The sequence below is a fragment of the Haliotis rubra genome, unplaced genomic scaffold, assembly GCF_003918875.1.
Source record: "Haliotis rubra isolate DU_JTF1 unplaced genomic scaffold, ASM391887v1 Scf330, whole genome shotgun sequence".
Lineage (NCBI taxonomy): Eukaryota > Metazoa > Mollusca > Gastropoda > Lepetellida > Haliotidae > Haliotis > Haliotis rubra.
This window is the reverse complement of record NW_025767003.1, coordinates 1-25,428: the sequence shown is the minus strand read 5'-3', so window position 1 is coordinate 25,428 and position 25,428 is coordinate 1. Positions and strand designations below refer to the sequence as shown.

General features: G+C 42.4%; 1 protein-coding gene across 2 annotated transcripts; it reads right to left on the bottom strand.

Moving 5' to 3' along the window:
• Positions 1–247: 247 nt before the first annotated feature.
• On the bottom strand, positions 248–21,838 carry LOC124284220 (sodium/glucose cotransporter 4-like). Of its 2 annotated transcripts, XM_046720281.1 has the most exons (14): positions 21,645–21,838; positions 20,577–20,708; positions 18,477–18,548; positions 17,893–17,997; positions 16,744–16,803; positions 15,691–15,795; positions 11,439–11,544; positions 10,590–10,670; positions 8,642–8,856; positions 7,238–7,373; positions 5,537–5,644; positions 4,734–4,884; positions 1,113–1,280; positions 248–383 (listed from the first exon to the last, which is right to left on the bottom strand). In XM_046720281.1, exons 2-13 carry the CDS (start codon positions 20,682–20,684, stop codon positions 1,184–1,186), a joined length of 1,344 nt encoding a protein of 447 aa, XP_046576237.1. In that variant the 5' UTR covers positions 20,685–20,708; positions 21,645–21,838; the 3' UTR covers positions 248–383; positions 1,113–1,183. The 2 variants fall into 2 exon arrangements, with proteins under 2 accessions (XP_046576237.1, XP_046576239.1); XM_046720283.1 differs by lacking the exon at positions 20,577–20,708 and having other exon boundaries at positions 21,645–21,837.
• Positions 21,839–25,428: the final 3,590 nt, after the last annotated feature.

Below are 25,428 nucleotides of genomic sequence, written 5' to 3'. Positions count from 1 at the left end.
GACATAGAATTAGGATTTAGGTCGAACTCAGAAGACATCAGAATTGGGCTTCAGATTGTACCCGCCTAAGAAATCGAATAGTGGAATTAATCGTGACTAGAAATACTGTGTGTACTTGGCTGACAATAAACACCGATATACTATAAGCAGCAGCTAAGACAAGCATGTACCTTCGATCTGGGGCGTGACTCAGTCATGAGACTCAGAACGATCATGACCGCGCCCGAAACCGCCGTCTCCATAGCAGACACGTACAGGAAGTGGATCTTCAGGAAGTAGATGCGGTTGTCTTCCTCGCCACAAGGAGGCGCTGGGTAGACAAACGCCAAGATGAGACGCGAAAACCCGACCGCTTGGCCAGCCAACATGCCATAAAAAGCTGCCTGCAAAGGAAGGGTGAGTGAGTGAGGGCATGTTGTTTTAAGCCACACCAGCATTTGAGCAAGTTTGCAGCTATTCACTATATACTGTGTTTTTTCATTTAATATATATCAGATATCTTTTTAAAGTGGCATTTAGAAGTTTGACTGAAGGGGACACGCCGATTTATGAATATTCCACAACATCACGGCGGGATACACCAGAAATGGGCTTCACACATTGTGCCCATGTGGGGATTCGAAACTGGTTTCGGTGTGAGATCCAACGCTTTAATACTGGCTAACCGCCCCATCATTTAGCTTTGATAAAGGACGTTTCGGTGTAGAGCCTAATACTGTTAACATCATTTGCTTGATAAAGGTGTTAGGATCTACTCCGAAACGTCGCATCTGTTGCAATAAAGATGTTGTCCATCCATACAAAGTGTTCCTCTTTATATCAGATATGTTTGTGTTTAAACCATAGTATGTTTGTTGTTTAACGCCGCAATACAGCAGTATTCCAGGAAAGGGGACGGTCTGTAAATAATCATGTTTGGACCAGACAATCCAGTGATCATCATCATGATGAAACGATCTATGCAACTGGGACATGATAACATCTGTTAACCAAGTCAACAGTCCTGACCGCCCGATCTCGTCAGTCGCACATGCACACGCACATGCACGCACGTACGCACGCACTCACGCACGCGCATATTAAGGCCTTCTCTCAAGGTGTCACCTACTCACAGGCTCTGTTGTTCTCTTCCAGAAGAAGCCCATGATGAAGACCATGGCCCAGGGAGGCCCCACCGCCGACATCAGCATCTGCCAGTACTGCCACAGCTGGTCCCCCTGTGCCGCCTGCATGATGGGGATCCATATGACTGCCAGACCCACCAGCACAAGAACAAAACCCTGGAGACACAGACGTCTTCAGTGAGTGAGTGAGTGGGTATGGCTTAACGCCGCTTTTAGCAATATTCCAGCAATATCACATCGGGGGACACCAGAAATGGGCTTCACACTTTGTACTCATGTGGGGAATCGAAACCGGGTCTTCGGCGTGACGAGCCAACGCTTTAACCACTAGGCTACCCCACCGCCCCCACAGACATCTTCAGTGACTACCGACAATCACACCATGCATTAAGATGTATACATATACTGAACTCCATTAGAAACGCATCACCGGGATAAAACGTTTTATCTCCCTGATATATGAAGAAAAGAACTTGTCCCAACTGTCAATGGGCAATCAAGATCCACTGAACAGTCACCTTCGTCGTTTAATGCCGCCATAAATGCAATAACATTGACGGGGTCAAACTCAAAATGTGGTCTTTTTCATTTGTCAAAGTGTGTGTGTGCTGATGGTACCCCTGTCCACGTGTGTGTGTGCTCCGCCATTGCAAAACATTAACCTCAATGCGGTCTTTAGTTATTTTCAGGGCGTGCGTGTGTGGGGTGTGGGTGTGGGGGTTTCGGTGTGGGGTCACACACCCCTGAACCCCACCTCGTCCGTTCCTTACACGAGTGAAGAAATGGAAATGTAATCATCTTGTGCCATTTTATCGTAGGCTCTGTGATAACCTGACGATATTTGAATTGTGACTATAAAACCTTCTGGCCACTTGACCTGTAAACAAACCAGTCTCAAGAAACCAAACAGGTCCTTCTCTCTCAATACAGTGACATTATGTAAAGTCGACAATTAAGCGCTGTTCAAAAGTTAGCCGTGACTTGGTACAGAGTTGAATAATCTGTCAATATGTTGTTTTCGTTTTCTTCATTATTTTTTCATTTCACGCGATTTACAGCTGAAAACGGTGGTATCACGCAGACACCAAAATGGGCTTAACACATTGTACCCATGGGCGTCACGAGCGATCGCCTTAACCACTAGGCTACAGATATGCGCGTGCTTCTCTGTGTGCACCACCGTTATCTGCCACAGTCAGAATACTTCACGCTCAGTTTATGTTCACAGTCTCTTTACATATTCCATAACTAATGATAATAGGGTGATGCGTTTCTATTGGATTTCAGTATATATATAAAACGTCAGAGTCAGAAACTAGCCCAAACTGAAACACACAACTTTATGGATGACAACTTCTTGTTCATTGCATAGAGCGACGTTTCCATGTAGATGTAGATTCTTACACCGTTATCAAGCTAAAAGACGCCGAACCAGATTAAGAAGACCTTGAAGGCTAATTGATATTCATATGAATTATTAATCAATGATGACATCACTTGTTCTCAAAAATGAGCTGCCCTCAAACTAACGCCAGCTTAATCGTGATCAGATCGGCAACCGCTCCCGAAAGTTCTGCTGCGAATCGGGTCGCAATTGGATCGCAATCACCTGTCGCGCCAGGTCGTAATCAAGCTTGTAGGTGCGGAGTATATTTTGTATAAATATACACGAAGTATGCATACTGTGGATAATTATGACGTCTCCTGTGACAAAAGATTAACATTAGTATTAACTGCTGGCGATATGCATATGACATTCTGTCGCCTTTCATATGTCCTGTTGAACATTAACATCGATATTGGTCACCCAGATGAGGCCTTCAAACACCGGGCTGTACACTTACATACAGAATTATTCACCCACATATCGTCTGTCATATGCCGAGCTGAAAAAATTAGTTATTTATTCAAATAACTCCGTTATATATCACGTGCTGAAATGTACACACTGGGTATCCTAATTTATTATCATATGAACTATATGCTAACATGTGTGATATTTGGAATTACACTTTTTGAGTAAAGTACAAAATCTGGTACTTTTGTTGGGTTGAGTCCCGTCCGAAACCACACCCTCAGAGTCAGGCACCTAATGGCCAGCACACAACCTCAGCCGTCTAACCCACTCAGCCACCACAACTTCCACTTGTGAAGTATCATGGATGGAGGTCACACAACCACACACCCAACACACAGCCACGAAGACCTACACATCAAACACACAGCCGTATACATCTACACACCCAACACACAGCCTCACACCCAACACACAGCCACAAAGACCAACACATCAAACACACAGCCGTATACATCTACACACCAAACACACAGCCTCACACCCAACACACAGCCACAAAGACCAACACATCAAACACACAGCCGTATACATCTACACACCCAACACACAGCCACACACCCAACACACAGCCACGAAGACCTACACATCAAACACACAGCCGTATACATCTACACACCCAACACACGCCTACACACCCAACACACAGCCACGAAGACCTACACATCAAACACACAGCCGATACATCGACACACCCAACACACAACCACACACCCAAAACACAGCCACGAAGGCCTACACATCAAACACACAGCCGATACATCTACACACCCAACACACGCCTACACACCCAAAACACAGCCACGAAGGCCTACACATCAAACACACAGCCGATACATCTACACACCCAACACACAACCACACACCCAACACACAGCCACGAAGGCCTACACATCAAACACACAGCCGTATATATCTACACACCCAACACACGCCTACACAGCCACGAAGGCCTACACATCACACACACCGTATACATCTACACACCCAACACACACACCCAACACACAGCCACGAAGGCCTACACATCAAACACACAGCCGTATACATCTACACACCCAACACACGCCTACACACCCAACACACAGCCACGAAGACCTACACATCAAACACACAGCCGTATACATCTACACACCCAACACACAGCCACACACCCAACACACAGCCACGAAGACCTACACATCAAACACACAGCCGTATACATCTACACACCCAACACACAGCCACACACCCAACACACAGCCACGAAGACCTACACATCAAACACACAGCCGTATACATCTACACACCCAACACACAGCCTTACACCCAACACACAGCCACAAAGACCTACACATCAAACACACAGCCGTATACATCTACACACCCAACACACAGCCTCACACCCAACACACAGCCACGAAGACCTACACATCAAACACACAGCCGTATACATCTACACACCCAACACACAGCCTCACACACCTACACATCAAACACACAGAGGGGCGATGGGGTAGCCAGTGGTTAAAGCGTCCGCTCGTCACGCCGAAGACCCGGGTTCGATTCCCCCACATTGGCACAATGTGTGAAACCCATTTCTGGTGTGCTCCGCCTTGATATTGCTGGAATATTACTAAGAGCGACGTAAAACCAAACTCAGTCAGTCAGTCACACACACAGCCACACACGCCTACACACTGAACACCCAACAACACACCAAACACACAGCCACGAAGGCTACGCTGAAATTGATCACTTTTGTGACTACGCACCTCCCAACAATGAGCAACTCGAAGTCCTTGGCGTGTTTCCTGTACCTCCTCCACAGATCCATGGTGAAGATGCTGCTGGCGGAGTTGAAGACTGATGTCAGCGTACTCATCACTGCTGCAAACAGGGCGGCCAGCATCAGACCTCTCAGGCCTGAAGTGAGTGAGGGAATTGGACTTACGGTGATTCAACAACACCTATTCATAATATAGTACACAGCTATGCTTTTATCAGTGAATTTGTGTGGACATAGTAAAGGTTTCCCCATCTTAACATCTCGCGTTAATTCGCCATATTCAAGAAATAGTGATTCGAAAGAAATATCCCGGCGGTGGGTCTTCTTCGTATGTGACCTTCACACATTATACACATGTGGGGAATTACATACCCACATACCAGAATGTTTGAAATACATAAAAACAGGGCAGCTGACATCAGATCCCAGACCTACATTCTGTTCAGGACATTTTTTGAGAACATTAACTAGGCCTAACAACAGTTTTGACAATAATGACATTATCGTTCACGGGATATCAAGGATGCCCCCAAATAAGTGAGAATGTGCTAGTTCCTCTCCTTTCAGATAAACAATTGTGTGTTAAAAGGCTGTCACAGAAAACAAATCTCCAAGAACAGCTCCTAACAAAATTAATGGTCAGTGATTGGAGTATCAAACAACAGGAAACTCCTGGAACAGTCCTGCTCTGACCATAGGGATTTCTTATGTCCCTGACCCCATATCTTAAATAATCGAGCATAACAATCACTACTTCGAGATTGTTGATGATGGCGGTTCGGGGTTTACCTGGGCCGAGGATTCTGAGGACGAGTAATGGGTAGGCAATGTTTGAGCATCCGCTTGGATTTTCACAGACACACTTGCATACCTCCGGATCTGCGCATGCGACTTCATCTGAAACAGACACCGGTTATTGACTTTCATGTAGTGAGCAACGTTACTTTGTGGAATTGATGGGATTTAAAATGCCACCTTTTATGGAATGATGCAAATTAGTAAAATTGTTACCCTCCCTGGCGCTGGACATGAAGAGGCCAGTCCAAGGACTGTATACTGTGTCTGACTGAAGTATCAAACTGTGGCATCGCAGTGGACAGACAATACAATATACCGACATTAGTACGACACACATGTCGCTGGACATGAAGAGGCCAGTCCAAGGACTGTATACTGTGTCTGACTGAAGTATCAAACTGTGGCATCGCAGTGGACAGACAATACAATATACCGACATTAGTACGACACACATGTCGCTGGACATGAAGAGGCCAGTCCAAGGACTGTATACTGTGTCTGACTGAAGTATCAAACTGTGGCATCGCAGTGGACAGACAATACAATATACCGACATTAGTACGACACATGTCGCTGGACATGAAGAGGCCAGTCCAAGGACTGTATACTGTCTCTGACTGAAGTATCAAACTGTGGCATCGCAGTGGACAGACAATACAATATACCGACATTAGTACGACACACATGTCGCTGGACATGAAGAGGCCAGTCCAAGGACTGTATACTGTGTCTGACTGAAGTATCAAACTGTGGCATCGCAGTGGACAGACAATACAATATACCGACATTAGTACGACACATGTCGCTGGACATGAAGAGGCCAGACCAAGGACTGTATACTGTGTCTGACTGAAGTATCAAACTGTGGCATCGCAGTGGACAGACAATACAATATACCGACATTAGTACGACACACATGTCGCTGGACATGAAGAGGCCAGTCCAAGGACTGTATACTGTGTCTGACTGAAGTATCAAACTGTGGCATCGCAGTGGACAGACAATACAATATACCGACATTAGTACGACACACATGTCGCTGGACATGAAGAGGCCAGTCCAAGGACTGTATACTGTGTCTGACTGAAGTATCAAACTGTGGCATCGCAGTGGACAGACAATACAATATACCGACATTAGTACGACACACATGTCGCTGGACATCAAGAGGCCAGTCAAGGACTGTATACTGTGTCTGACTGAAGTATCAAACTGTATACTGGCATCGCAGTGGACAGACAATACAATATACCGACATTAGTACGACACACATGTCGCTGGACATGAAGAGGCCAGTCCAAGGACTGTATACTGTGTCTGACTGAAGTATCAAACTGTGGCATCGCAGTGGACAGACAATACAATATACCGACATTAGTACGACACACATGTCGCTGGACATGAAGAGGCCAGTCCAAGGACTGTATACTGTGTCTGACTGAAGTATCAAACTGTGGCATCGCAGTGGACAGACAATACAATATACCGACATTAGTACGACACACATGTCGCTGTATAAGTGCGATAATCTTTAAAAAAAAGTCTTACCTCATCTCACCTCAACTCACCCTTTTACTGGCACGTTTTACGGCGTACCAACAAGGTAGTGCACTAAGGAAATATTCTCTGTTATGGTTTCCACTAACGCTCAGGATACAGTAACCAGCTTATCAGGAACCGTTCCTTCAGTACCTGGGTAGAGAATCCTGGCTACCATCCCTGGCACCATGAATAACCAGAACGGGAGGATCTTCAGGTACCCCGCCAATATAGACCCGCCCTTAGCATGGGACAGATTCTTAGCAGCAAGAGATCGTTGTACCATGATCTACAATGAAGCGTGCAATATAACATACGGTATTATCCAGAGACCCGTGTACAGGGATCTACAATGGTGATATATAGCATTGTTCAGAGACCCGGGTACAGGGATCTACAATGGTAATATATAGCATTATCCAGAGACCCGTGTACAGGGATCTACAATGGTGATATATAGCATTGTTCAGAGACCCGGTACCAGGATCTACAATGGTCATAAATAGCATTGTCCATATACCCGTATACATGGATCTGAAATGGAAATATGTAGTATTATCCAGAGAACAAATTCGATTTATTTAAAAAAGTATCATTCGAAAATATATTGTTTGATACATTCACATTCAGAAGAGGCTCTTCGTTTTTGTACGGAAAATATACCCTTTTCTTCGAAACGAACAGTTTCTCTAACATTAATCACTCGGGGTTCTTTTACAACGTCGTCGTGATTTAATTAACAAAAACGATTCTATATGAGAATGAATTACCTTTTAGAAATGCGTGTGTTTAAGTATGGGTTTTATGCCGCTTATAGCAATATGCAAATAATGCCACACAGGGGTAAACAATATTGTGAATAATCGAACTTTGACCTTCGGCACTACTTTTCTACCGCATCGCACGCAAATTTAAAAAGAAATTAAGATGATTGAAGAGAATGAATTACAATGTAATTACGTCGTTCCGTATTCCTGCCACGCGACTTAAGGGACAAACAACAACAGTTGCCATCTGGACTCCACTGTGCAGTGGAGGTTCTGTTGTATTGAGTCAAGTCAATGAAGTTGAATATGCTCAGAAGTTGTTCGATCAAAGTTACAACATCCGAGTTCTCAGTCAAACTTTCAAAATGTTTTATCAGTTACAAAAATGATGTCCGATGCAAATCCGTATCTGGAGTAGCCTTTCCTTGTGCTTATGGCGGATACCAACGGAGGGGAAGTGTACGCTCAGGTTTTCTCGAACACCTGGTATCGTCACTTCTTGATTCGAATTCATAAAAATATGACCATGACATAGTCGAATTCGAACAGTCGACTATGCTCTTGGCCGGTGAGTGAGTGAGAATGGTTTTACGACGCTTTTAGAAATATTCCAGTAATATCACGGCGGGTGTCACCAGAAATGGGCTTCACACATTGTACCAAAGTGGGGAATCGAACCCGGGTCTTCGGCGTGACGGGCGAACGCTTTAACCACTAGGCTACCCCCACCGCCCCTCTTGGCAGATATTTGTTGTGGATGTGGAAAGGGTTCTCTCGCTTTTATTTGTACCTGATCCGAGCACCAGAACCAGATGTCGCTGGGGATATTGAAGATCATGGTTCCTGGCCAGGGGTAGTCGGACTTGAGGGGGTCAGGATCCCGGAGCAGGCTGAAGGAGTCGGCCCGGGGGATGCCGCAGGTTGTGTTGCCATAGATGGTAGTGTTAGGGAGTGCTTGCATGAACTTTGTCTCCAGTTTGTCGTAGCCTCCTATCTCCGAGATACCTTCAACAGCAGAGTAAGTTGGGGAGATAGATGGGAAACTCGATACTCATAAGAAGTTGGAACAGGTTGTGTCGGATTTTAAACGAAAAGGTAAACGATTCACTGAAAGTCGTGCAAAGTTTCTGTTGTGGATGACTCTTGAAAGAGCGGTCAAAACGAATATTGTACTTCTGACAATCAGCCATAGCAATTCCTTTGATCTAAGTGTTATATTTGTATGTGGGTTATTGTAGCGAGTTTTGGTTTACGCCGCTTTTAGCAATGTTCCTGCAATATCACGTCGGGGAACACCGGAAATGGGCTTCACGCATTGTACCAATGTGGGGAATCGAACCCGGGTCTTCGGTGTGAGGAGCCAACGCTTTAACCACTAGGCTGCCCCACCACCCCTAATGTGGGTTATGGACTTCACAGTCAGAAAGAAACCAAATGTGATTTTTGTTCCGAGCTTGTTCTAAGTGTTGGTTAGATGTGGGGTAACAAAGAGTGACAGCGTTTGATTCGGGGACATTTTGACACATATACATAAAACTATAAGATATTTCCTTCTTGTTACTAATGGATGGATAAACTATTTCACAAGAATCATTATGTAATGATACCTATTTCTGCTGAGAGCGTGTGACTCATTGATTCAGTTGATATTTTCACATTTCTTGAACCTACCTATAAGGACGGAAGCATAGCAGGGCCACGGTGAAAAAAGGTCTCACTATGTCCTACGTAGGACTTAATATCTCCTACGTAGGACTTAATATCTCCTACATAGGACATAGTATCTCCTACGTAGGACTTAATATCTCCTACGTAGGACTTAATATCTCCTACGTAGGACATACTATCTCCTACATAGGACATACTATCTCCTACGTAGTACTTAATATCTCCTACATAGGACATACTATCTCCTACGTAGTACTCAATATCTCCTACATAGGACATACTATCTCCTACGTAGGACTTAATATCTCCTACATAGGACATAGTATCTCCTACGTAGGACTTAATATCTCCTACGTAGGACTTAATATCTCCTACATAGGACATACTATCTCCTACGTAGTACTTTATATCTCCTACATAGGACATACTATCTCCTACGTAGTACTTAATATCTCCTACATAGGACATACTTTCTCCTACGTAGGACTTAATATCTCCTACGTAGGACATAGTATCTCCTACATAGGACATACTATCTCCTACGTAGTACTTTATATCTCCTACATAGGACATACTATCTCCTACGTAGGTCTTACTATCTCCTACGTAGGACTTAATATCTCCTACATAGGACATAGTATCTCCTACGTAGGACTTAATATCTCCTACGTAGGACTTAATATCTCCTACGTAGGACATAGTATCTCCTACATAGGACATACTATCTCCTACGTAGTACTTTATATCTCCTACATAGGACATACTATCTCCTACGTAGGTCTTACTATCTCCTACGTAGGACTTAATATCTCCTACGTGGGACTTAATATCTCCTACGTAGGTCTTACTATCTCCTACGTAGGACTTAATATCTCCTACGTAGGACTTACTATAACCAACGTAGGAGATACTGAGACTAAAAAATATTTCACCGTGGCCCTACTACGGTTCCGTATATAAGCAACGATGCCATCCACCTCAAAAAAATCACCGACGATGTCAACTACCTTGGCACCACAACACAAGACGACGTCATCAATCTGATGACAACACCCAGAGAAGTGACCTACCTCTAACCAACAGGACGAGGGCACCTCCTGTCAACACCACGGTCTGCAGCGTGTCCGTGAACATCACAGCTGTCAGTCCACCTGACCCACACAGTCACAAAGAATCTTAGTTCGTGACATATAACAATGAATGCGTGAGTGAGTGAGGTTCATTGTCAATTAAATCAACATTCATTTGTCAATTATGGTCAACATTGCTGAGTTTTGTTTAATCCGCTTTTAGCAATATTCCAAATATCACGGCGGGGACACCAAATGGGCTTCACTCATTGTAACCATGTGGAAGAACCTGGGTCTTCGGCGTGACGAGCCAACGCTTTAACCACTAGACTACCCCACCGCCCCTTATGGTAAGGAAGCTATATGTGATGAAGTGCATGTAAATAAATCGTGCTGACAGTCAAAACATCATCATCACGGATCGGTGGATCCTGGAACAATTAAGGGGCGCAACTCCATAAACAACCAGATATCAGTACCAATCAGTACCAAGGACACATTGAAGCTTTTAAAAGACAGTGAAATAAATATCTCTTGCTCTGAATATCAACACATGTGTCCTGTTGAATAAGACACAAAGAGCATTTTCAGAGGTGAGGCTATGTTTGAGTATTTGAGCCCGCTAATTCAAATGCAACCCAATCAGAGATGTCAGATCAAATGTCAGAGAATTCAGCGACAACGGCAAATCTGAACAAATAATTTTCTTGACGCCATTAGTATAAAAGAACCCTAATCAGAAACATATCCGGTGAACGCCTTTACTATGTAGCCATAGGGTTACGTTAGAACAGACTCGTTATGTGTTATCATTGTTTTTTACCGCCAGGTCCGTTATTCACAGTTTACCTGTCATGGTGAAAACTGCTGAGAAGACCAATAGGAGAACCCCGGAGGCGTACATACTCCAGCCTAGTAGGAGCTGAACAAACACTGCACCAGCATACATCTCTACCTACAAACATACAGTATAGGCATAGATCTCTACCTTCAAACATGCAGTGAAGGCATACATCTCCACCTACAGACATACAGTGTAGGCATACATCTCTACCTACAAACATACAGTGAAGGCATACATCTCTACCTACAAACATATACAGTGTAGGCATACATCTCTACCTACAAACATACAGTATAGGCATACATCTCTACCTACAAACACACAGTGTAGGCATACATCTCTAACTACAAACATACAGGATAGGCATACATCTCTACCTACAAACATACAGTATAGGCATACATCTCTACCTACAAACATACAGTGAAGGCATACATCTCTACCTACAAACATACAGTATAGGCATACATCTCTACCTACAAACATACAATGTAGGCATACATCTCTACCTACAAACATACAGTGTAGGCATACATCTCTACCTACAAACATACAGTATAGGCATACATCTCTACATACATACAGTGTAGGCATAGATCTCTACCTACAAATATACAGAGTAGGCATACATCTCTACCTACAAATATACAGTGTAGGCATACATATCTACCTATAAACATACAGTGTAGGCATACATCTCTACCTACAAATATACAGAGTAGGCATACATCTCTACCTACAAATATACAAAGTAGGCATAGATCTCTACCTGCAAATATACAGTGTAGGCATAGATCTCTACCTTCAAACATGCAGTGTAGGCATACATCTCAACCTACAGACATACAGTGTAGGCATAGATCTCTACCTCCAAATATACAGAGTAGGCATATATCTCTACCTACAAATATACAGTGTGGGCATAGATCTCTACCTACAAATATACAGTGTGGGCATAGATCTCTACCTTCAAACATGCAGTGTAGGCATACATCTCAACCAACAGACATACAGTGTAGGCATACATCTCTACCTACAAATATACAGTGTACATCTCTACCTACAAATATACAGTGCATACATCTCTACCTACAAAACATACAGTGTAGGCATACATCTCTACCTACAAACATACAGTGTATAGGCATACATCTCTACCTACAAACATACAGTGTAGGCATACATCTCTACCTACAAACATACAGTGTAGGCATACATCTCTACCTACAAACATACAGTGTAGGCATAAATCTCTATCTCTCTCTACCTACAAACATACAGTGTAGGCATACATCTCTACCTACAAACATACAGTGTAGGCATACATCTCTACCTACAAACAGCATACAGTGGCATACATCTCTACCACAACATAGGCATAGATCTCTACCTTCAATCATGCAGTGTAGGCATACATCTCCACCTACAGACATACAGTGTAGGCATAGATCTCTACCTACAAATATACAGAGTAGGCATACATCTCTACCTACAAAGATACAGTGTAGGCATAGATCTCTACCTTCAAACATGCAGTGTAGGCATACATCTCTACCTACAAATATACAGAGTAGGCATAGATCTCTACCTACAAATATACAGTGTGGGCATAGATCTCTACCTTCAAACATGCAGTTAGGCATACATCTCAACCAACAGACATACAGTGTAGGCATACACCTCTGTCTACAAATATAAAGAGTAGGCATACATCTCTACCTACAAACATACAGTGTAGGCATAGATCTCTACCTTCAAACATGCAGTGTAGGCATACATCTCTACCTACAGACATACAGTGTAGGCATAGATCTCTAGCTACAGATATACAGAGTAGGCATACATCTCTACCTACAAATATACAGTGTAGGCATATATCTCTACTTTCAAACATGCAGTGTAGGCATAGATCTCTACCTTCAAACATACATTGCAGGCATACATCTCCACCTACAAACATGCAGTGTAGGCATACATCTTTACCTGCAAACCTACATTGCAGGCATACATCTCTACCTGCAAATATACAGTGTAGGCATACATCTCTACCTGCAAATATACAGTGTAGGCATAGATCTCTACCTTCAATCATGCAGTGTAGGCATACATCTCCACCTACAAACATACAGTGGAGGCATACATCTCTACCTACAAACATACAGTGTAGGCATACATCTCTACCTACAAATATACAGTGTAGGCATACATCTCTAGCTACAAATATACAGTGTAGGCACACATTTCCACCTACAATCATACAGTGTAGGCATACATCTCCACCTGCAATCATACAGTGCAGGCATAGATCTCTACCTTCAATCATGCAGTGTAGGCATACATCTCCACCTACAAACATACAGTGCAGGCATACATCTCTACCTACAAACCTACAGTGTAGGCATACATCTCTACCTACAAATATACAGTGTAGGCATACATCTCTACCTACAAATATACAGTGTAGGCATAGATCTCTACCTTCAATCATGCAGTGTAGGCATACATCTCCACCTACAATCATACAGTGTAGGCATACATCTCCACCTGCAAACATACAGTGCAGGCATACATCTCTACCTACAAACATACAGTTTAGGTATACATCTTCACCTTCACAAGCAATGGATATACAGTGTTGGCTAAAATAATGGTAGAATCTAATGTCCATATCCAAATGAATTGTTCAAGGTTCTACAAATAGGAGACAGATGACCTATTCTCCCAGTCTCCAAGGAGATACTGTTCCAGTGGGGACATTTCCCCTCCCGCGAAACCTCTATAGAGATAAAACCATGGGATACTGAGGAATCGCTTAACGGCGGAATGTCTATTCGGACATGCCCATGTGATGACCTATTCTGCCTTGAAATTTCCTTGGAGACACGAGAATTTATTACCCTTAAATAAATTTGTCGAATTCTGATTGGTCGATAGCCAAAGCATACCAAACCATGTAGGTGGATTTACTAGGGTGTACGAACCGTACACCCCGTCAAATCTGCCATGTGACACACTACACGGGGTGTATGAATGACCTTGACCTTAGATGGAATGTGGTCGCCAAACGGCTGATCGCTTCGAAATTTTAGAGTTGGCGTATACAATTATGAGTATAAACAGAGTAATAAAATTGTTGTCATAATTTCTTATTTGTTTGTCAATAAATGTATCCAAAAAATAAAATGTTTCTGTATTTCACTTGTCGTTTAACAAAACCTCAAATTCGATAATTTTTATCATAAACTAAGCCATCCCGAGTTATCTCCCTTTATGACAGTTCAGGAAAAATCATGGCGAAACGTTTTGCCACACTCCGGCGCAATGATAACTTAGCATAACATCACTGCCACAGGCTAATTTGCATTTTACGTGACTGGTCTTTTCTCTTGTTTGTAACACAACGAGAAGAGACTGGACTTACGCAAACTATTCGGCGCTCTCTTCACAATGTTTTACATTGTTACATATATATTCTTCCACAACTGCGACAGTAAGGGTTATGACAGTACATATTTATATATCAAACTGGCTGCATCCTTTGCTCTCCGTCGGCTTCGATGACAGCACGTGGAGCCGTACAACCTATGTAAACAAAGGATCGCTATGCAAATCGAAATAGTGTTACACGTTTTAGGATATTTTCTCAGTGAAACTAAACCATTCTATCAAAGATGTTTAATTAGATGTGTAGATTAGTCAAATATAAAAGAGTTAGGAAATCTGTACATTATATCGAATGGACGGTGCAAGATGTGACGAATCGTCACATCTTTCTGGCCTGTGGCAGAGGTACTATGCTGGCTGGCCGCATGGAAATCTCTCATTCTAGATGAGAATGTGAAAGATAAAAAATTCGTCACACGGTGTTTTGAAAGGGTGTACGGGACTGTAAGACCCTTGTACATTCCGTATTCCCTGAGGCGCAGCCGAACTAATAGTAATACTGGGTATCCACGGTGCCCCTGTATGTACTATGGTGAGTGAGTGAGTTTATTTTTACGCCGCACTCAGCAATATTCCAGCTATATGGCGGCAGTCTGTAAATAATCGAGTCTGGAACAGACAAGCCAGTGGTCAACAGCATGAACATCGAACTACGCAATTGGGATTACAATAACATGTGTCAATGTCAGCAAGCCCGACAGCCGATCCCGTTAGTCGCCTCTTACGACACGGGTTGCTGAAGATCAATATTCTAACTCGGACCTTCACGGGTAGATTGTACTATAGTGTATTGTGTGTATCAATGAACCATACCGATATCTTGGTGATGATGTACAGCACCACAGACAGCACAGACAGGTACACTCTGAGTCTCGTTCTGCCGTAGCGCTTCTTCAGGTATTCGGGCATAGTAAACACCTACAAATATAGGTAAAATATCAGACCGGTCACATCAGCATTGGCTGTTAACTGGCGTATGGAATACGTACTAAGATAATTTGATACAGTATAAAACTTGCATAATATACAGTTCTTTCATAAGTGATTTCCTCTGATTTCGTATTAAATTGGTATACATGTATTTGGCATAGAAGCTAGTTCAGACTGACCCATCTGTTTGACGATGTGGAGCCTCATTATCCACAACCTCGTTTGTGGAGAAACCCTGCTTTCCTATTTATTTCAGAAGTGAGGTGAGGTGAGGTGAGGTGAGGTGAGGTGAGGTGAGGTGAGGTGAGGTCAATGCACATGTGAGGATCATTTTCGGGTGAACAAGTTATTCGAACATTTGGTTCTACCAAGGGTAGCGAAAGGAGACTCTTCATTAACATAAATAGATAAATACGGACTCTTTCATTGGGAATAGTATCGTTTTTACGTGTTTTTCTTGTAGTTGGCCGAATCGGTAAGAACAGAAGATAATTTAAAACGGTATAAAACTTGTATAATATACATGTACCTTTCTTTCATAAGTGTTAACGGTAAGTTGTAAAATGCAAATGAGGCTCGTAACAACCTCGACTGGTTTAAACTGAACAATCTGTTTGAAGAAGTGAATGCTCACTATCACCAACCCCGTTGTCTAGAAACCCTACCTTCAGAACAATTACAGAGGTGAGGTGAGGTGAGGTGAGGTGAGGTGAGGTGTAACTCCAAGATTACGGCATTTATAAAGTGAACCTCATGCACGCATGTGTGAGGATCTTAATCGGGTGAACAGATTATTTGAAGCTGGTTCCACCAAGGGTAGGAAAGAAGATTATTCATTAACAAAGACTGGTTAATACGGATGCTTCCATTGGGAATGGTATCATGGTTTGGGTGAATTTAATCGAAAATGTCTTGCTTGCAGCACTAAGAACCTACCCCCGAGGATGTGAACACCGGCACAAACACCCACGACAGCATCAGGATGAAGGGAATAGCCTGCAGAGAAATGGTCAAAAATATTGCGAGGTACCTATTATAGTGTTTGATATTTGGGAATGTTTCCATGACACTTTTGTATATTATTAACGTGATGTTTCAATTTGATTTCTTACTATATTGGTACAGTTAGCACAGAAAGTTCAATAGATCGATATCTGTATCATAAGGTGAGTGAGTGAGTATGGTTTTACGCCGCTTTTATCAAAATTCCAGCAATATCACGTTGGAGGACACCAAAAATGGGATTCACACATTGTACCAATGTGGGGAATCGAACCCGGGTCTTCGGCGTGACGAGCGGACGCTTAAACCACTAGGCTACCCCACCGCCCCATAAGGTGGGTAGTATTAAATGTCTCCAACAGAAGTGGAGTAGTATACTTTTCACAAAAAGAAACGCAAAAGTATGAATGTCTTTCGTCTGCATGAATCGGGAGTTTTTCGTGCTGGTAAAATAAAGTACAGCACAGAAATATTGAAAATATATAATTTTTGCGACGTGTATGAATTGTTTCATACTGAACTGATGTTGATATTTCAGTTGGTTTGTTTGTTGTTTAACGCCGCACTCAGCATATTCCAGATATATGTCGGCGGTCTGTAAATAATCAAGTCTGGACCCCACAATCCAGTGGTCAACAGCATGAGCATCGATCTGCGCAACTGGGATACGATGACATGTGTCAACCAAGTCAGCGAGCCTGACCACCCGATCCCTTTCGTAGTCTCTTACGACAAGCATTGGCTGATGAAGATCAATTCTAACCCGAATCTTCACGGGTTTTGATATTTCAGACATATTACACCTGTCACTATATGGGTAGCGGACAACTAGTTGTTGATAGCTTGAACAACGACTTACATCGTCAGGCTACGACAACACATGATTAAACAGCGACCGCAGTGCAGTGAGAAACAAAGGGAATTAATCGGCTGAGTCTGTGATCGGAACCACGACAAGCGGACCCTGACTCTGTATGTGTATAAAACCAAAGGAAATAATCGGCTGAGTCTGTGATCGGAACCACGACAAGCGGACCCTGACTCTGTATGTGTATAACACTGTAGGTATATGTAGAGTATTACATGCCACTCAAAGATCATTCCGCCCACTCCAGAAGCAGCTGCAGTCCCAGACAAACCCACGAAAATAGGTGCTCCGATATTGCTGGCAAATATGGACGCTCCAATCTGAAATATGGGATCATCAGAGTCGAGTCAAAACAAACTGAATAGGAGGATTCAGAGGATGACTTCAGAGGACTTACCATTGTATCGAACTCTGATATGTCGAATTCTCGGTTTTATTAGAATGATTGCCCCGAGGGCAGTTCTATAGTGAAACTAACACATATTCAGTACAAGACAACATGTGATTTGGAATCTTTTCTCGAGAGTGACGAATTCGAAACAGCGGTGTTCATGCGTATATATAATACTCGAAATAACGTGTTTGGTTGAGAGAACAGAATTGAGAAAAATATTGGGTATATGTTGTGCACACGATATATCGAAACTAATGGTGCTGTTTGGGTATACGCAGAACCTTCACGAACTAAAATCAATGAATAAGATCATAGCTGTGTGTCAAACATGAGAATAACAACAATTTTGTTCGTTTCTGTAAGAACAAACTTTCTTTTATTTCCGACATATGCTGTCTGTCTTACCGGGAGAAATGTCATGCTCTTTCCCGCCAGGAAATACCCAGTGGCGCTGGTCTTGCTGGCTCTCACTGTTGCCTGAAATGTACATAGTTTCATTGTTTGTTTGTTTGTTTGTTTGTTGTGTAACGCCATACTCAGTAATAATCCTGCTATATGGCGGCGGTCTGTAAATAATCGAGTCAGGTCCGGTCAACCCAGTAACTGATAATGTAAGCATCTTCCTAAGCGCGACTGTGACACGATATCATGCATAAATCGGTCAGCAAGCTTGACCAACAACTCGCTGCGAATTGTTGAATAATTACTGGCGAGGCGTTAAGCAATACTCGCTCATTGACCACCCTCACCCGTTAGTTGCCTTTCACGGGCACGTAAAAGTTGATGAGGACCCATCTGGATCTTCGGTAAAGTATACCGTTGAAACCCCTTAGGTTAGACATCCTTTGAATAATATTCTTATAATGATATGCTATTTCTTGGAATGTATTGTGAATTTGAATTAAATTGATACAAGGTTACTTTCATCATTTTAAAGAATTTATCAACTTATAAAGAGCATCACGATTGGCACTATAATCATGATCAACAGTCAGAATTGGAAACAACTCTTTTTCTCAATCTCATACACACGTAGAGTGAGTGAGTGAGTATGGCTTAACGCTGCTTTTAACAATATTCCAGGATTATCACGGCAGGGGACACAAAAAATGGGCTTCACACGTTGCACCCATGTGGGGAATCGAACCGGGTATTCGGAGTGACGAGCCAACGCTTTAACCACTAGGCTACCTCATATACAAATGTAGAGGACACGTTGGCGAGTTTCAAGCTTTATATATCTTTGCTGTCACTGCCGAGTTGTCAGTGAGCACCGTCAAGGACGTTGCAACATATACACCCCAAAGCGTCCATAATAGCAAAACTTTCTGATGAAACTATAATCTTAAATTCAATATTAGATGTCCTTCTTGAGTAGTATAATTACATAAGAGGACATGTCGCAGGTTCGATAAAAACCAGATTCCGTTATCAGCTCCTGGTTCCTTCCACAAAAATAGTTTTTTCAGGGTTATTGCGTTAAAAATATATATCACTGCTCTGATTGTCATGTTTTGATTCCATAAATTAATACGTCACCAATGACATCCGTGAAACCTGAAAAGGTACGGTCAATATCACTTCAGGTCAAACCAGTACCCGTGTGTAGGTCGACATATACTATCCACAATACTATAATGCTTGTGTACCAGGATTTATTTTCAGTCGTTTTGTAAATTGTTTTATGATTTAGTATTGAATTTTAAAGGTGTGGGGAAGCATGACACAAAACATTAATATTTCAACACAGATTCCAACTGGTTACAGAATAGGGCTGTGTTTTGGCAAATATATTGTATTGCAATATATTTCGATTCAGGTACACGTATTGCAATACGTATTACGATATATTGGGAATTGGATGTTTGACAGGAAGTGACACTAATCGTGCATGTCAATCCTATTTTCTACATCATAAGTCCCTAAATATATATCTTATGGTTCTGATAACAGCAATCTCAATATTAGGCTGCATAGTCATTGATTCTATTTTCTTTTATACAATTTACAGCACTACAGTATGCTGTTTTGTCATTGAATAAGGAAGAAAAACATTTTCTGTGAATGAAAGAATGTGTAGATTTTAATTTAAATCATACAAATAATCACAAAAACTTCATATATGTTCATATACATGTATACCAGATGTCAGAAAACTATTGCAATACGTATCGTTTCAAAAGGGTATTGCGATATAACGGTAAACTGGTAATACCGTGCAGTCCTATCAAAGTGAATTACCTAATCTGTATCCTCGTACATATATACTCGCAATGTGTTAACAGGTGCTTGGAGACCCGAGCAGCACAATGTGTACATGTATCTCGTTGAAATACATCTGTATGACTCAAGTAACGCAGGTCACCTGTCATCAACGTCCGTGAAATGTGATTTATTATATTCACTGAGGAAAACTCGGAGGTCAGAGTTGTTCTTAGACATGTCGTGTTGCAGTTTAATGTAAATGATACAGTATAAACTCATAACTTGCTGTGTAATCCTCACCCATATTCCAACGGCAAGAACCACTGCAAAGTACAGCGCTATAGTGAGGATGTCTCCCCAGTGTAACGAGGTCGTCGAGCTGATGCTTTGACACAGGGGTTCCGCCATGGTGAATTAAGTCTTCTTATAATCCTGAAGTTAACCGAGAATGTATCATGAAAAACACTGATCCGATCAGAAAAAAATATATATCTACAATGTTGTATTAGAATTTTAACTCAATGAGCACATTGGGGACTCCGGGGTAGAAAAGGTTCCCGGAGACGATTTCTAGTATCGTTGATCCAGACCAGCCGTGCATCCTGGAACAACGATGCGCTCATGTTATCAACCAGTGATACGCCGTACCCAGATTCGATCCTTGGCATCCAGCCACTCGCCTAATCTATACACAGATATACGCACAAACAATAAGTAGTATTGCTTATAGTTGATAGTTTCAATATATTTTTAAAACCATCGGGAACTTTCTTTTGAAGTTTTGATAATGATTTTTATAAAACAATCCACCTTGAAACAAGCTTTTTTTTTTTTTTGTTTTGACTTCATGTATGCATCTGTTCATACCATGCACTACGTGTGTAGCATATTGCATAAATTCACAAATATAGCCGTATTAGCTGAGGTGCCTGTATTCGACCAGGTGCCTGTATTCGATCAGGTTTCCGTTCTACAAAGCGTTATGTTAGTATATAGTAGTTACGAAACACGTTACGTTGTAGGTGCCCTATAAGTATAGATGTGTACAGAAATAGGTGCACTCAGGACGAAAATGCTAGTTTGCATAGTAACGCATGGTCTTACTGGGCTTTCCAAATTGGCCATGCGTATGCTTACTCACGCTACTCCAAATGAACTGGTAATGGTGAATTATCTTGCGTATTGACGTAAATCTCCAGCTTAAACTGTGAATATCAGCAGAATGTTGGCTCTGCAAAGCTTCATTATTGCTTATTAAATCAGCCTGCTCAAGCCGTCTCATTATAAACATACATGCACCAAATCACCACCGTAACAACGAAACATTGCAATAACGTTGATGTATAAACCGTTGCGTTTCATACTCACAGTTGTGTCAGCAACGACAAGAAAACACAAATCTCCCTGCCTGGAAATAAGTCTACTCCATATTCAAGATTATATATTCTGACATTCTATCATCTTCACATATATTTGCTCCACGGAATATACAGAATACACAGACTTCACATTCCTGACCTGGCAAAGGATCGGGACATAGACAAGGTTGTCATAGCTCTCAGGTAAAGGAGCGTGGATAGGCATATACCGTATTCCTGGAAGTAAGCGTCTAGGTCTCACAGAGGGTCGGTAGGATTGCTTTGGGAACAGCGTCGGTAATATTGCTAGAATAATGCTAAAAGCGGCTTAAAACAATACACACTCCAGAGCGTATACTATTTTTCAAAGGAGGTGTGGTGTATTGGTGACAAGGAATTCAAGAGTATTTCACTCACATGACGTGCACACAAGTCCATGAGCATGCGTGTTTGTGTGTGTGTGTTCATACTTCAGTTGGATATTTAATACGTAGAATACGGTATGTGACAAGCCGACGTATGCATGTGACGGCGACACTGGTATACTTGAGTATGTAAATATGTACAGTGCCCCGTTGTCAGCTTAGCCGATATATGAAAGACAAGGAAAATAAGATAATGCCAAGGCCACCTAGAGTTTCATATTTACAGGGAGACTGACCCAGTTGTCCAAGATGCAGTTAATCACATTACGTGATGGAAAATATGCGTGCTAGTTCGTTGTCTTGCAGGGGCTCAAAGCTGCCCCATAGTCAACAATCAAGTCCTTACACTTTCAAATCGTTACTCGGGGGGACTGTAGTGTATAACCAAAACGCACGCCAAAACGCACGCTTCCAGGGCCGAAGTTCTCTAAAGGAAGGGGGCAGGGCACTGTCCACATCAATACTTTGATATACAAAAACTAGTCTGTAAAACAATGCCCCCATCCCCCACCCCACTCCGGTCTACCTAAGACCCTGAGAAATGATTCCTTATCATAGCTATTCCATAAGTTGCCAATTGTCGTAATGTTTAGGCTAATTTTACACGTAGACTGGCAATGATAATCTAAACTTACGTATAATTTTGATAGGTTGATCAGCAGCATCGAGCACTGCCATATTCCACTCGTCAAATTAGAAGTTTAGTGTTTTATTGTATTTATATATTAGTTATTCATCAAACCCATGAAGATCCGGGTTAGAATTGATCTTCAACCATCCATGCCTGTCGTAAGAAGTGAATAACGGATCGGGTGGTCAGGCTCACTGACTTTGTTATATAAACTCTGTCAAAAAAGAAACGCAACCCCTGTATTTTAGAGATTTTGATCTGAAGTTTTAAGACGACACAGCATTTTTATTATTTAAGACAGAAGTCTGAAATTTGGCAGAATAATAACCAAGATGGGCATGTTTAAAATTGTCATTTCAAAAGTCATCTCACAGACACCAGTTTGTCACCAGGGGGGCGTCTTTCTCAGTATCTCGTATGAGCACCACGAGCTGCAATCACTGCACGGCATCTCCTTGACAAGAACGGATAAGACGCCGGATTCTTTCCTGGGAATGGCTCTCCACTCTTCCTGCAGTGCAACGCCGAGTTGTTGCAGCGTCTGTGGCGGCGGCTGACGTTGACGTACGCGTCGACCCAGAGTATCCCACAGGTGTTCAATAGGGTTGAGGTCTGGTGATTTAGAGGGCTATGGCAAGACATTGACGTTGGAATTCTGCAGAAAGTTCATTGTTGCACGTGCAGTATGAGGCCGGGCGTTGTCTGGTTGAAAAATCTGTGTCTGTTGGTCAATAATCGGGAGAAGGTGAGGCTGTAATACGTGGTTGATGTAACGTTGGCTGTCAGGTTCCCTTCAACGATCACCAAGTCTGATTTCTGGTTGTATGAGATGGATCCCCAAACCATAACGCTTTCTCCGCCAAATCTGTCCCCCCGTCGGACGCAGATGGGCGCAAAAACGTTCATGACGTCTCCCTATACACACGTTTCTTCCGTCGTGATGTTGCAAAAGAAAACGGATTCATCAGAAAACCAGATGCGCCTCCAGTTTTGTAAAGTCCATATCCCATACGTTGTTGCACCACCTGAGTCGTCGGCGGAGATGTAGGGGGCGTAGTACAGGTCCAACAACTGGTCTACAGGCACGTAAACCCGCTTCTTTCAGACGGTTCCTAATCGTTTGAGCTGACACTCTCCTCAAACCTGGTATTTGTGTGGCAGTCACGGTTGGTAGGGCATGCCGATTACGCAGGTGATGGACCCGGATGTACCGATCTTGAAGGGGGGTCGTGATTCTTGGCCTTCCACTTCTCGGGCGATCGTTGGTCAAATTGAAGTTGTTGTAGCGGCTCCAAAGTCGGGATATCGTTGTTTTGTGAACATTTAGGTGCCGTGCAACAGTTCCAAAACTTTCTCCGGCTTGAACACGACCAATGGCGATATTTCGGTCGGCAGCACTCAATCGTGGCATTTTTCACACAGCTTTTCATGCGACAAATGAATGAATATAATACGAAAGCACATGGGCTTTTATACACCCCTACATTAACTGCCATTTTCATGATTTGCATGTGTTTTTTTTGTGCGAAGTCACCATGAGGGTCATTTCATGCGTTGTGACGGAATAAGCAATAAAATACACTTATGCGTACAAATGCAGTTGTTTGGATGGTAATCTTCATTAATTACGTGTATAATTTCAATACATTCGAATAACATTTAGTTTGGAAGCAATAACTTCATTCAAACGAATTTTTCATATCTGAGGACAGGGGTTGCGTTTCTTTTTTGACAGAGTTTATCTGTTAGTTTCATGTAACATTTTACAAGTGGGGAGATCTTTTATAAGGGGTCGAAAGAGCCAAATATTCTACCAAATGCGTTACGTTTTGTTGGTTTCATATGTGACATTTTAGAGGATTAGGGGACCGCTCATAATTTATTGCTGGGTTAGGGGGGGGCGATGATTTTTATGGAGAGGCATGTACAATGTGAATCCACCCCCACCCCCACCCCTTTAAAATCATCATCACCCTCCCTAGCCAAAAATTATGAACGGTACCTCAGTGACCTCAAATTGACCAATTCTTTATTTGGACTTATCAGTAGAGGCTCTGGCTCTGAGTGACCGATTCACGATTCCCATTATTTTGTTTTTGTTTGTTTGTTTCATAATAAAACATATGTTATCAATTTATCATAAAAGCCTAAGTCTTTCTAAAGGTTTAAGTCTTACTAACTGTATAATGACATCCTAGTCAAGGATATCAGTTATTGGAGGTCACATGCAACGTAAAACACAACTTTGCAGATACTGATACCTTTAGGTATGGACTTACAGTAACAAATGATCAAAAATGCAAATTCAACTTATAAAGTTGAAAAATAACGCTATGAAAAAAACCCCGCCAAATCGGAGTTGAAACGATTCACTAAATTCACCCCACCTGGGGTGAAAAGTGGTTTCAACAGCTGTGCTGCGCTGTGGTGCGGTGCACTGCGCTCATGGCGCATGCGCAGTGAAACTGTGTCTGCCTGCTTGTCTGCTAATGACAATATGCAATACACAACTTCGATCATTGAATTACACAGACAGGCAGGTGTGATACTTGTACACATGACATGTTATGATGTCTGTTGATTGCAAAATGTTACACACAAAAAGTGAGCATGTATTTACAAAACCCAACATCTCTATACACACACAAAGAGTGTATCGGCAAATGAACCAGCCAATGAAAGGCTTCGTTACACTTATGCAATTGCACGCCCACCCGCTCTGACTGGGTTGGGTATCC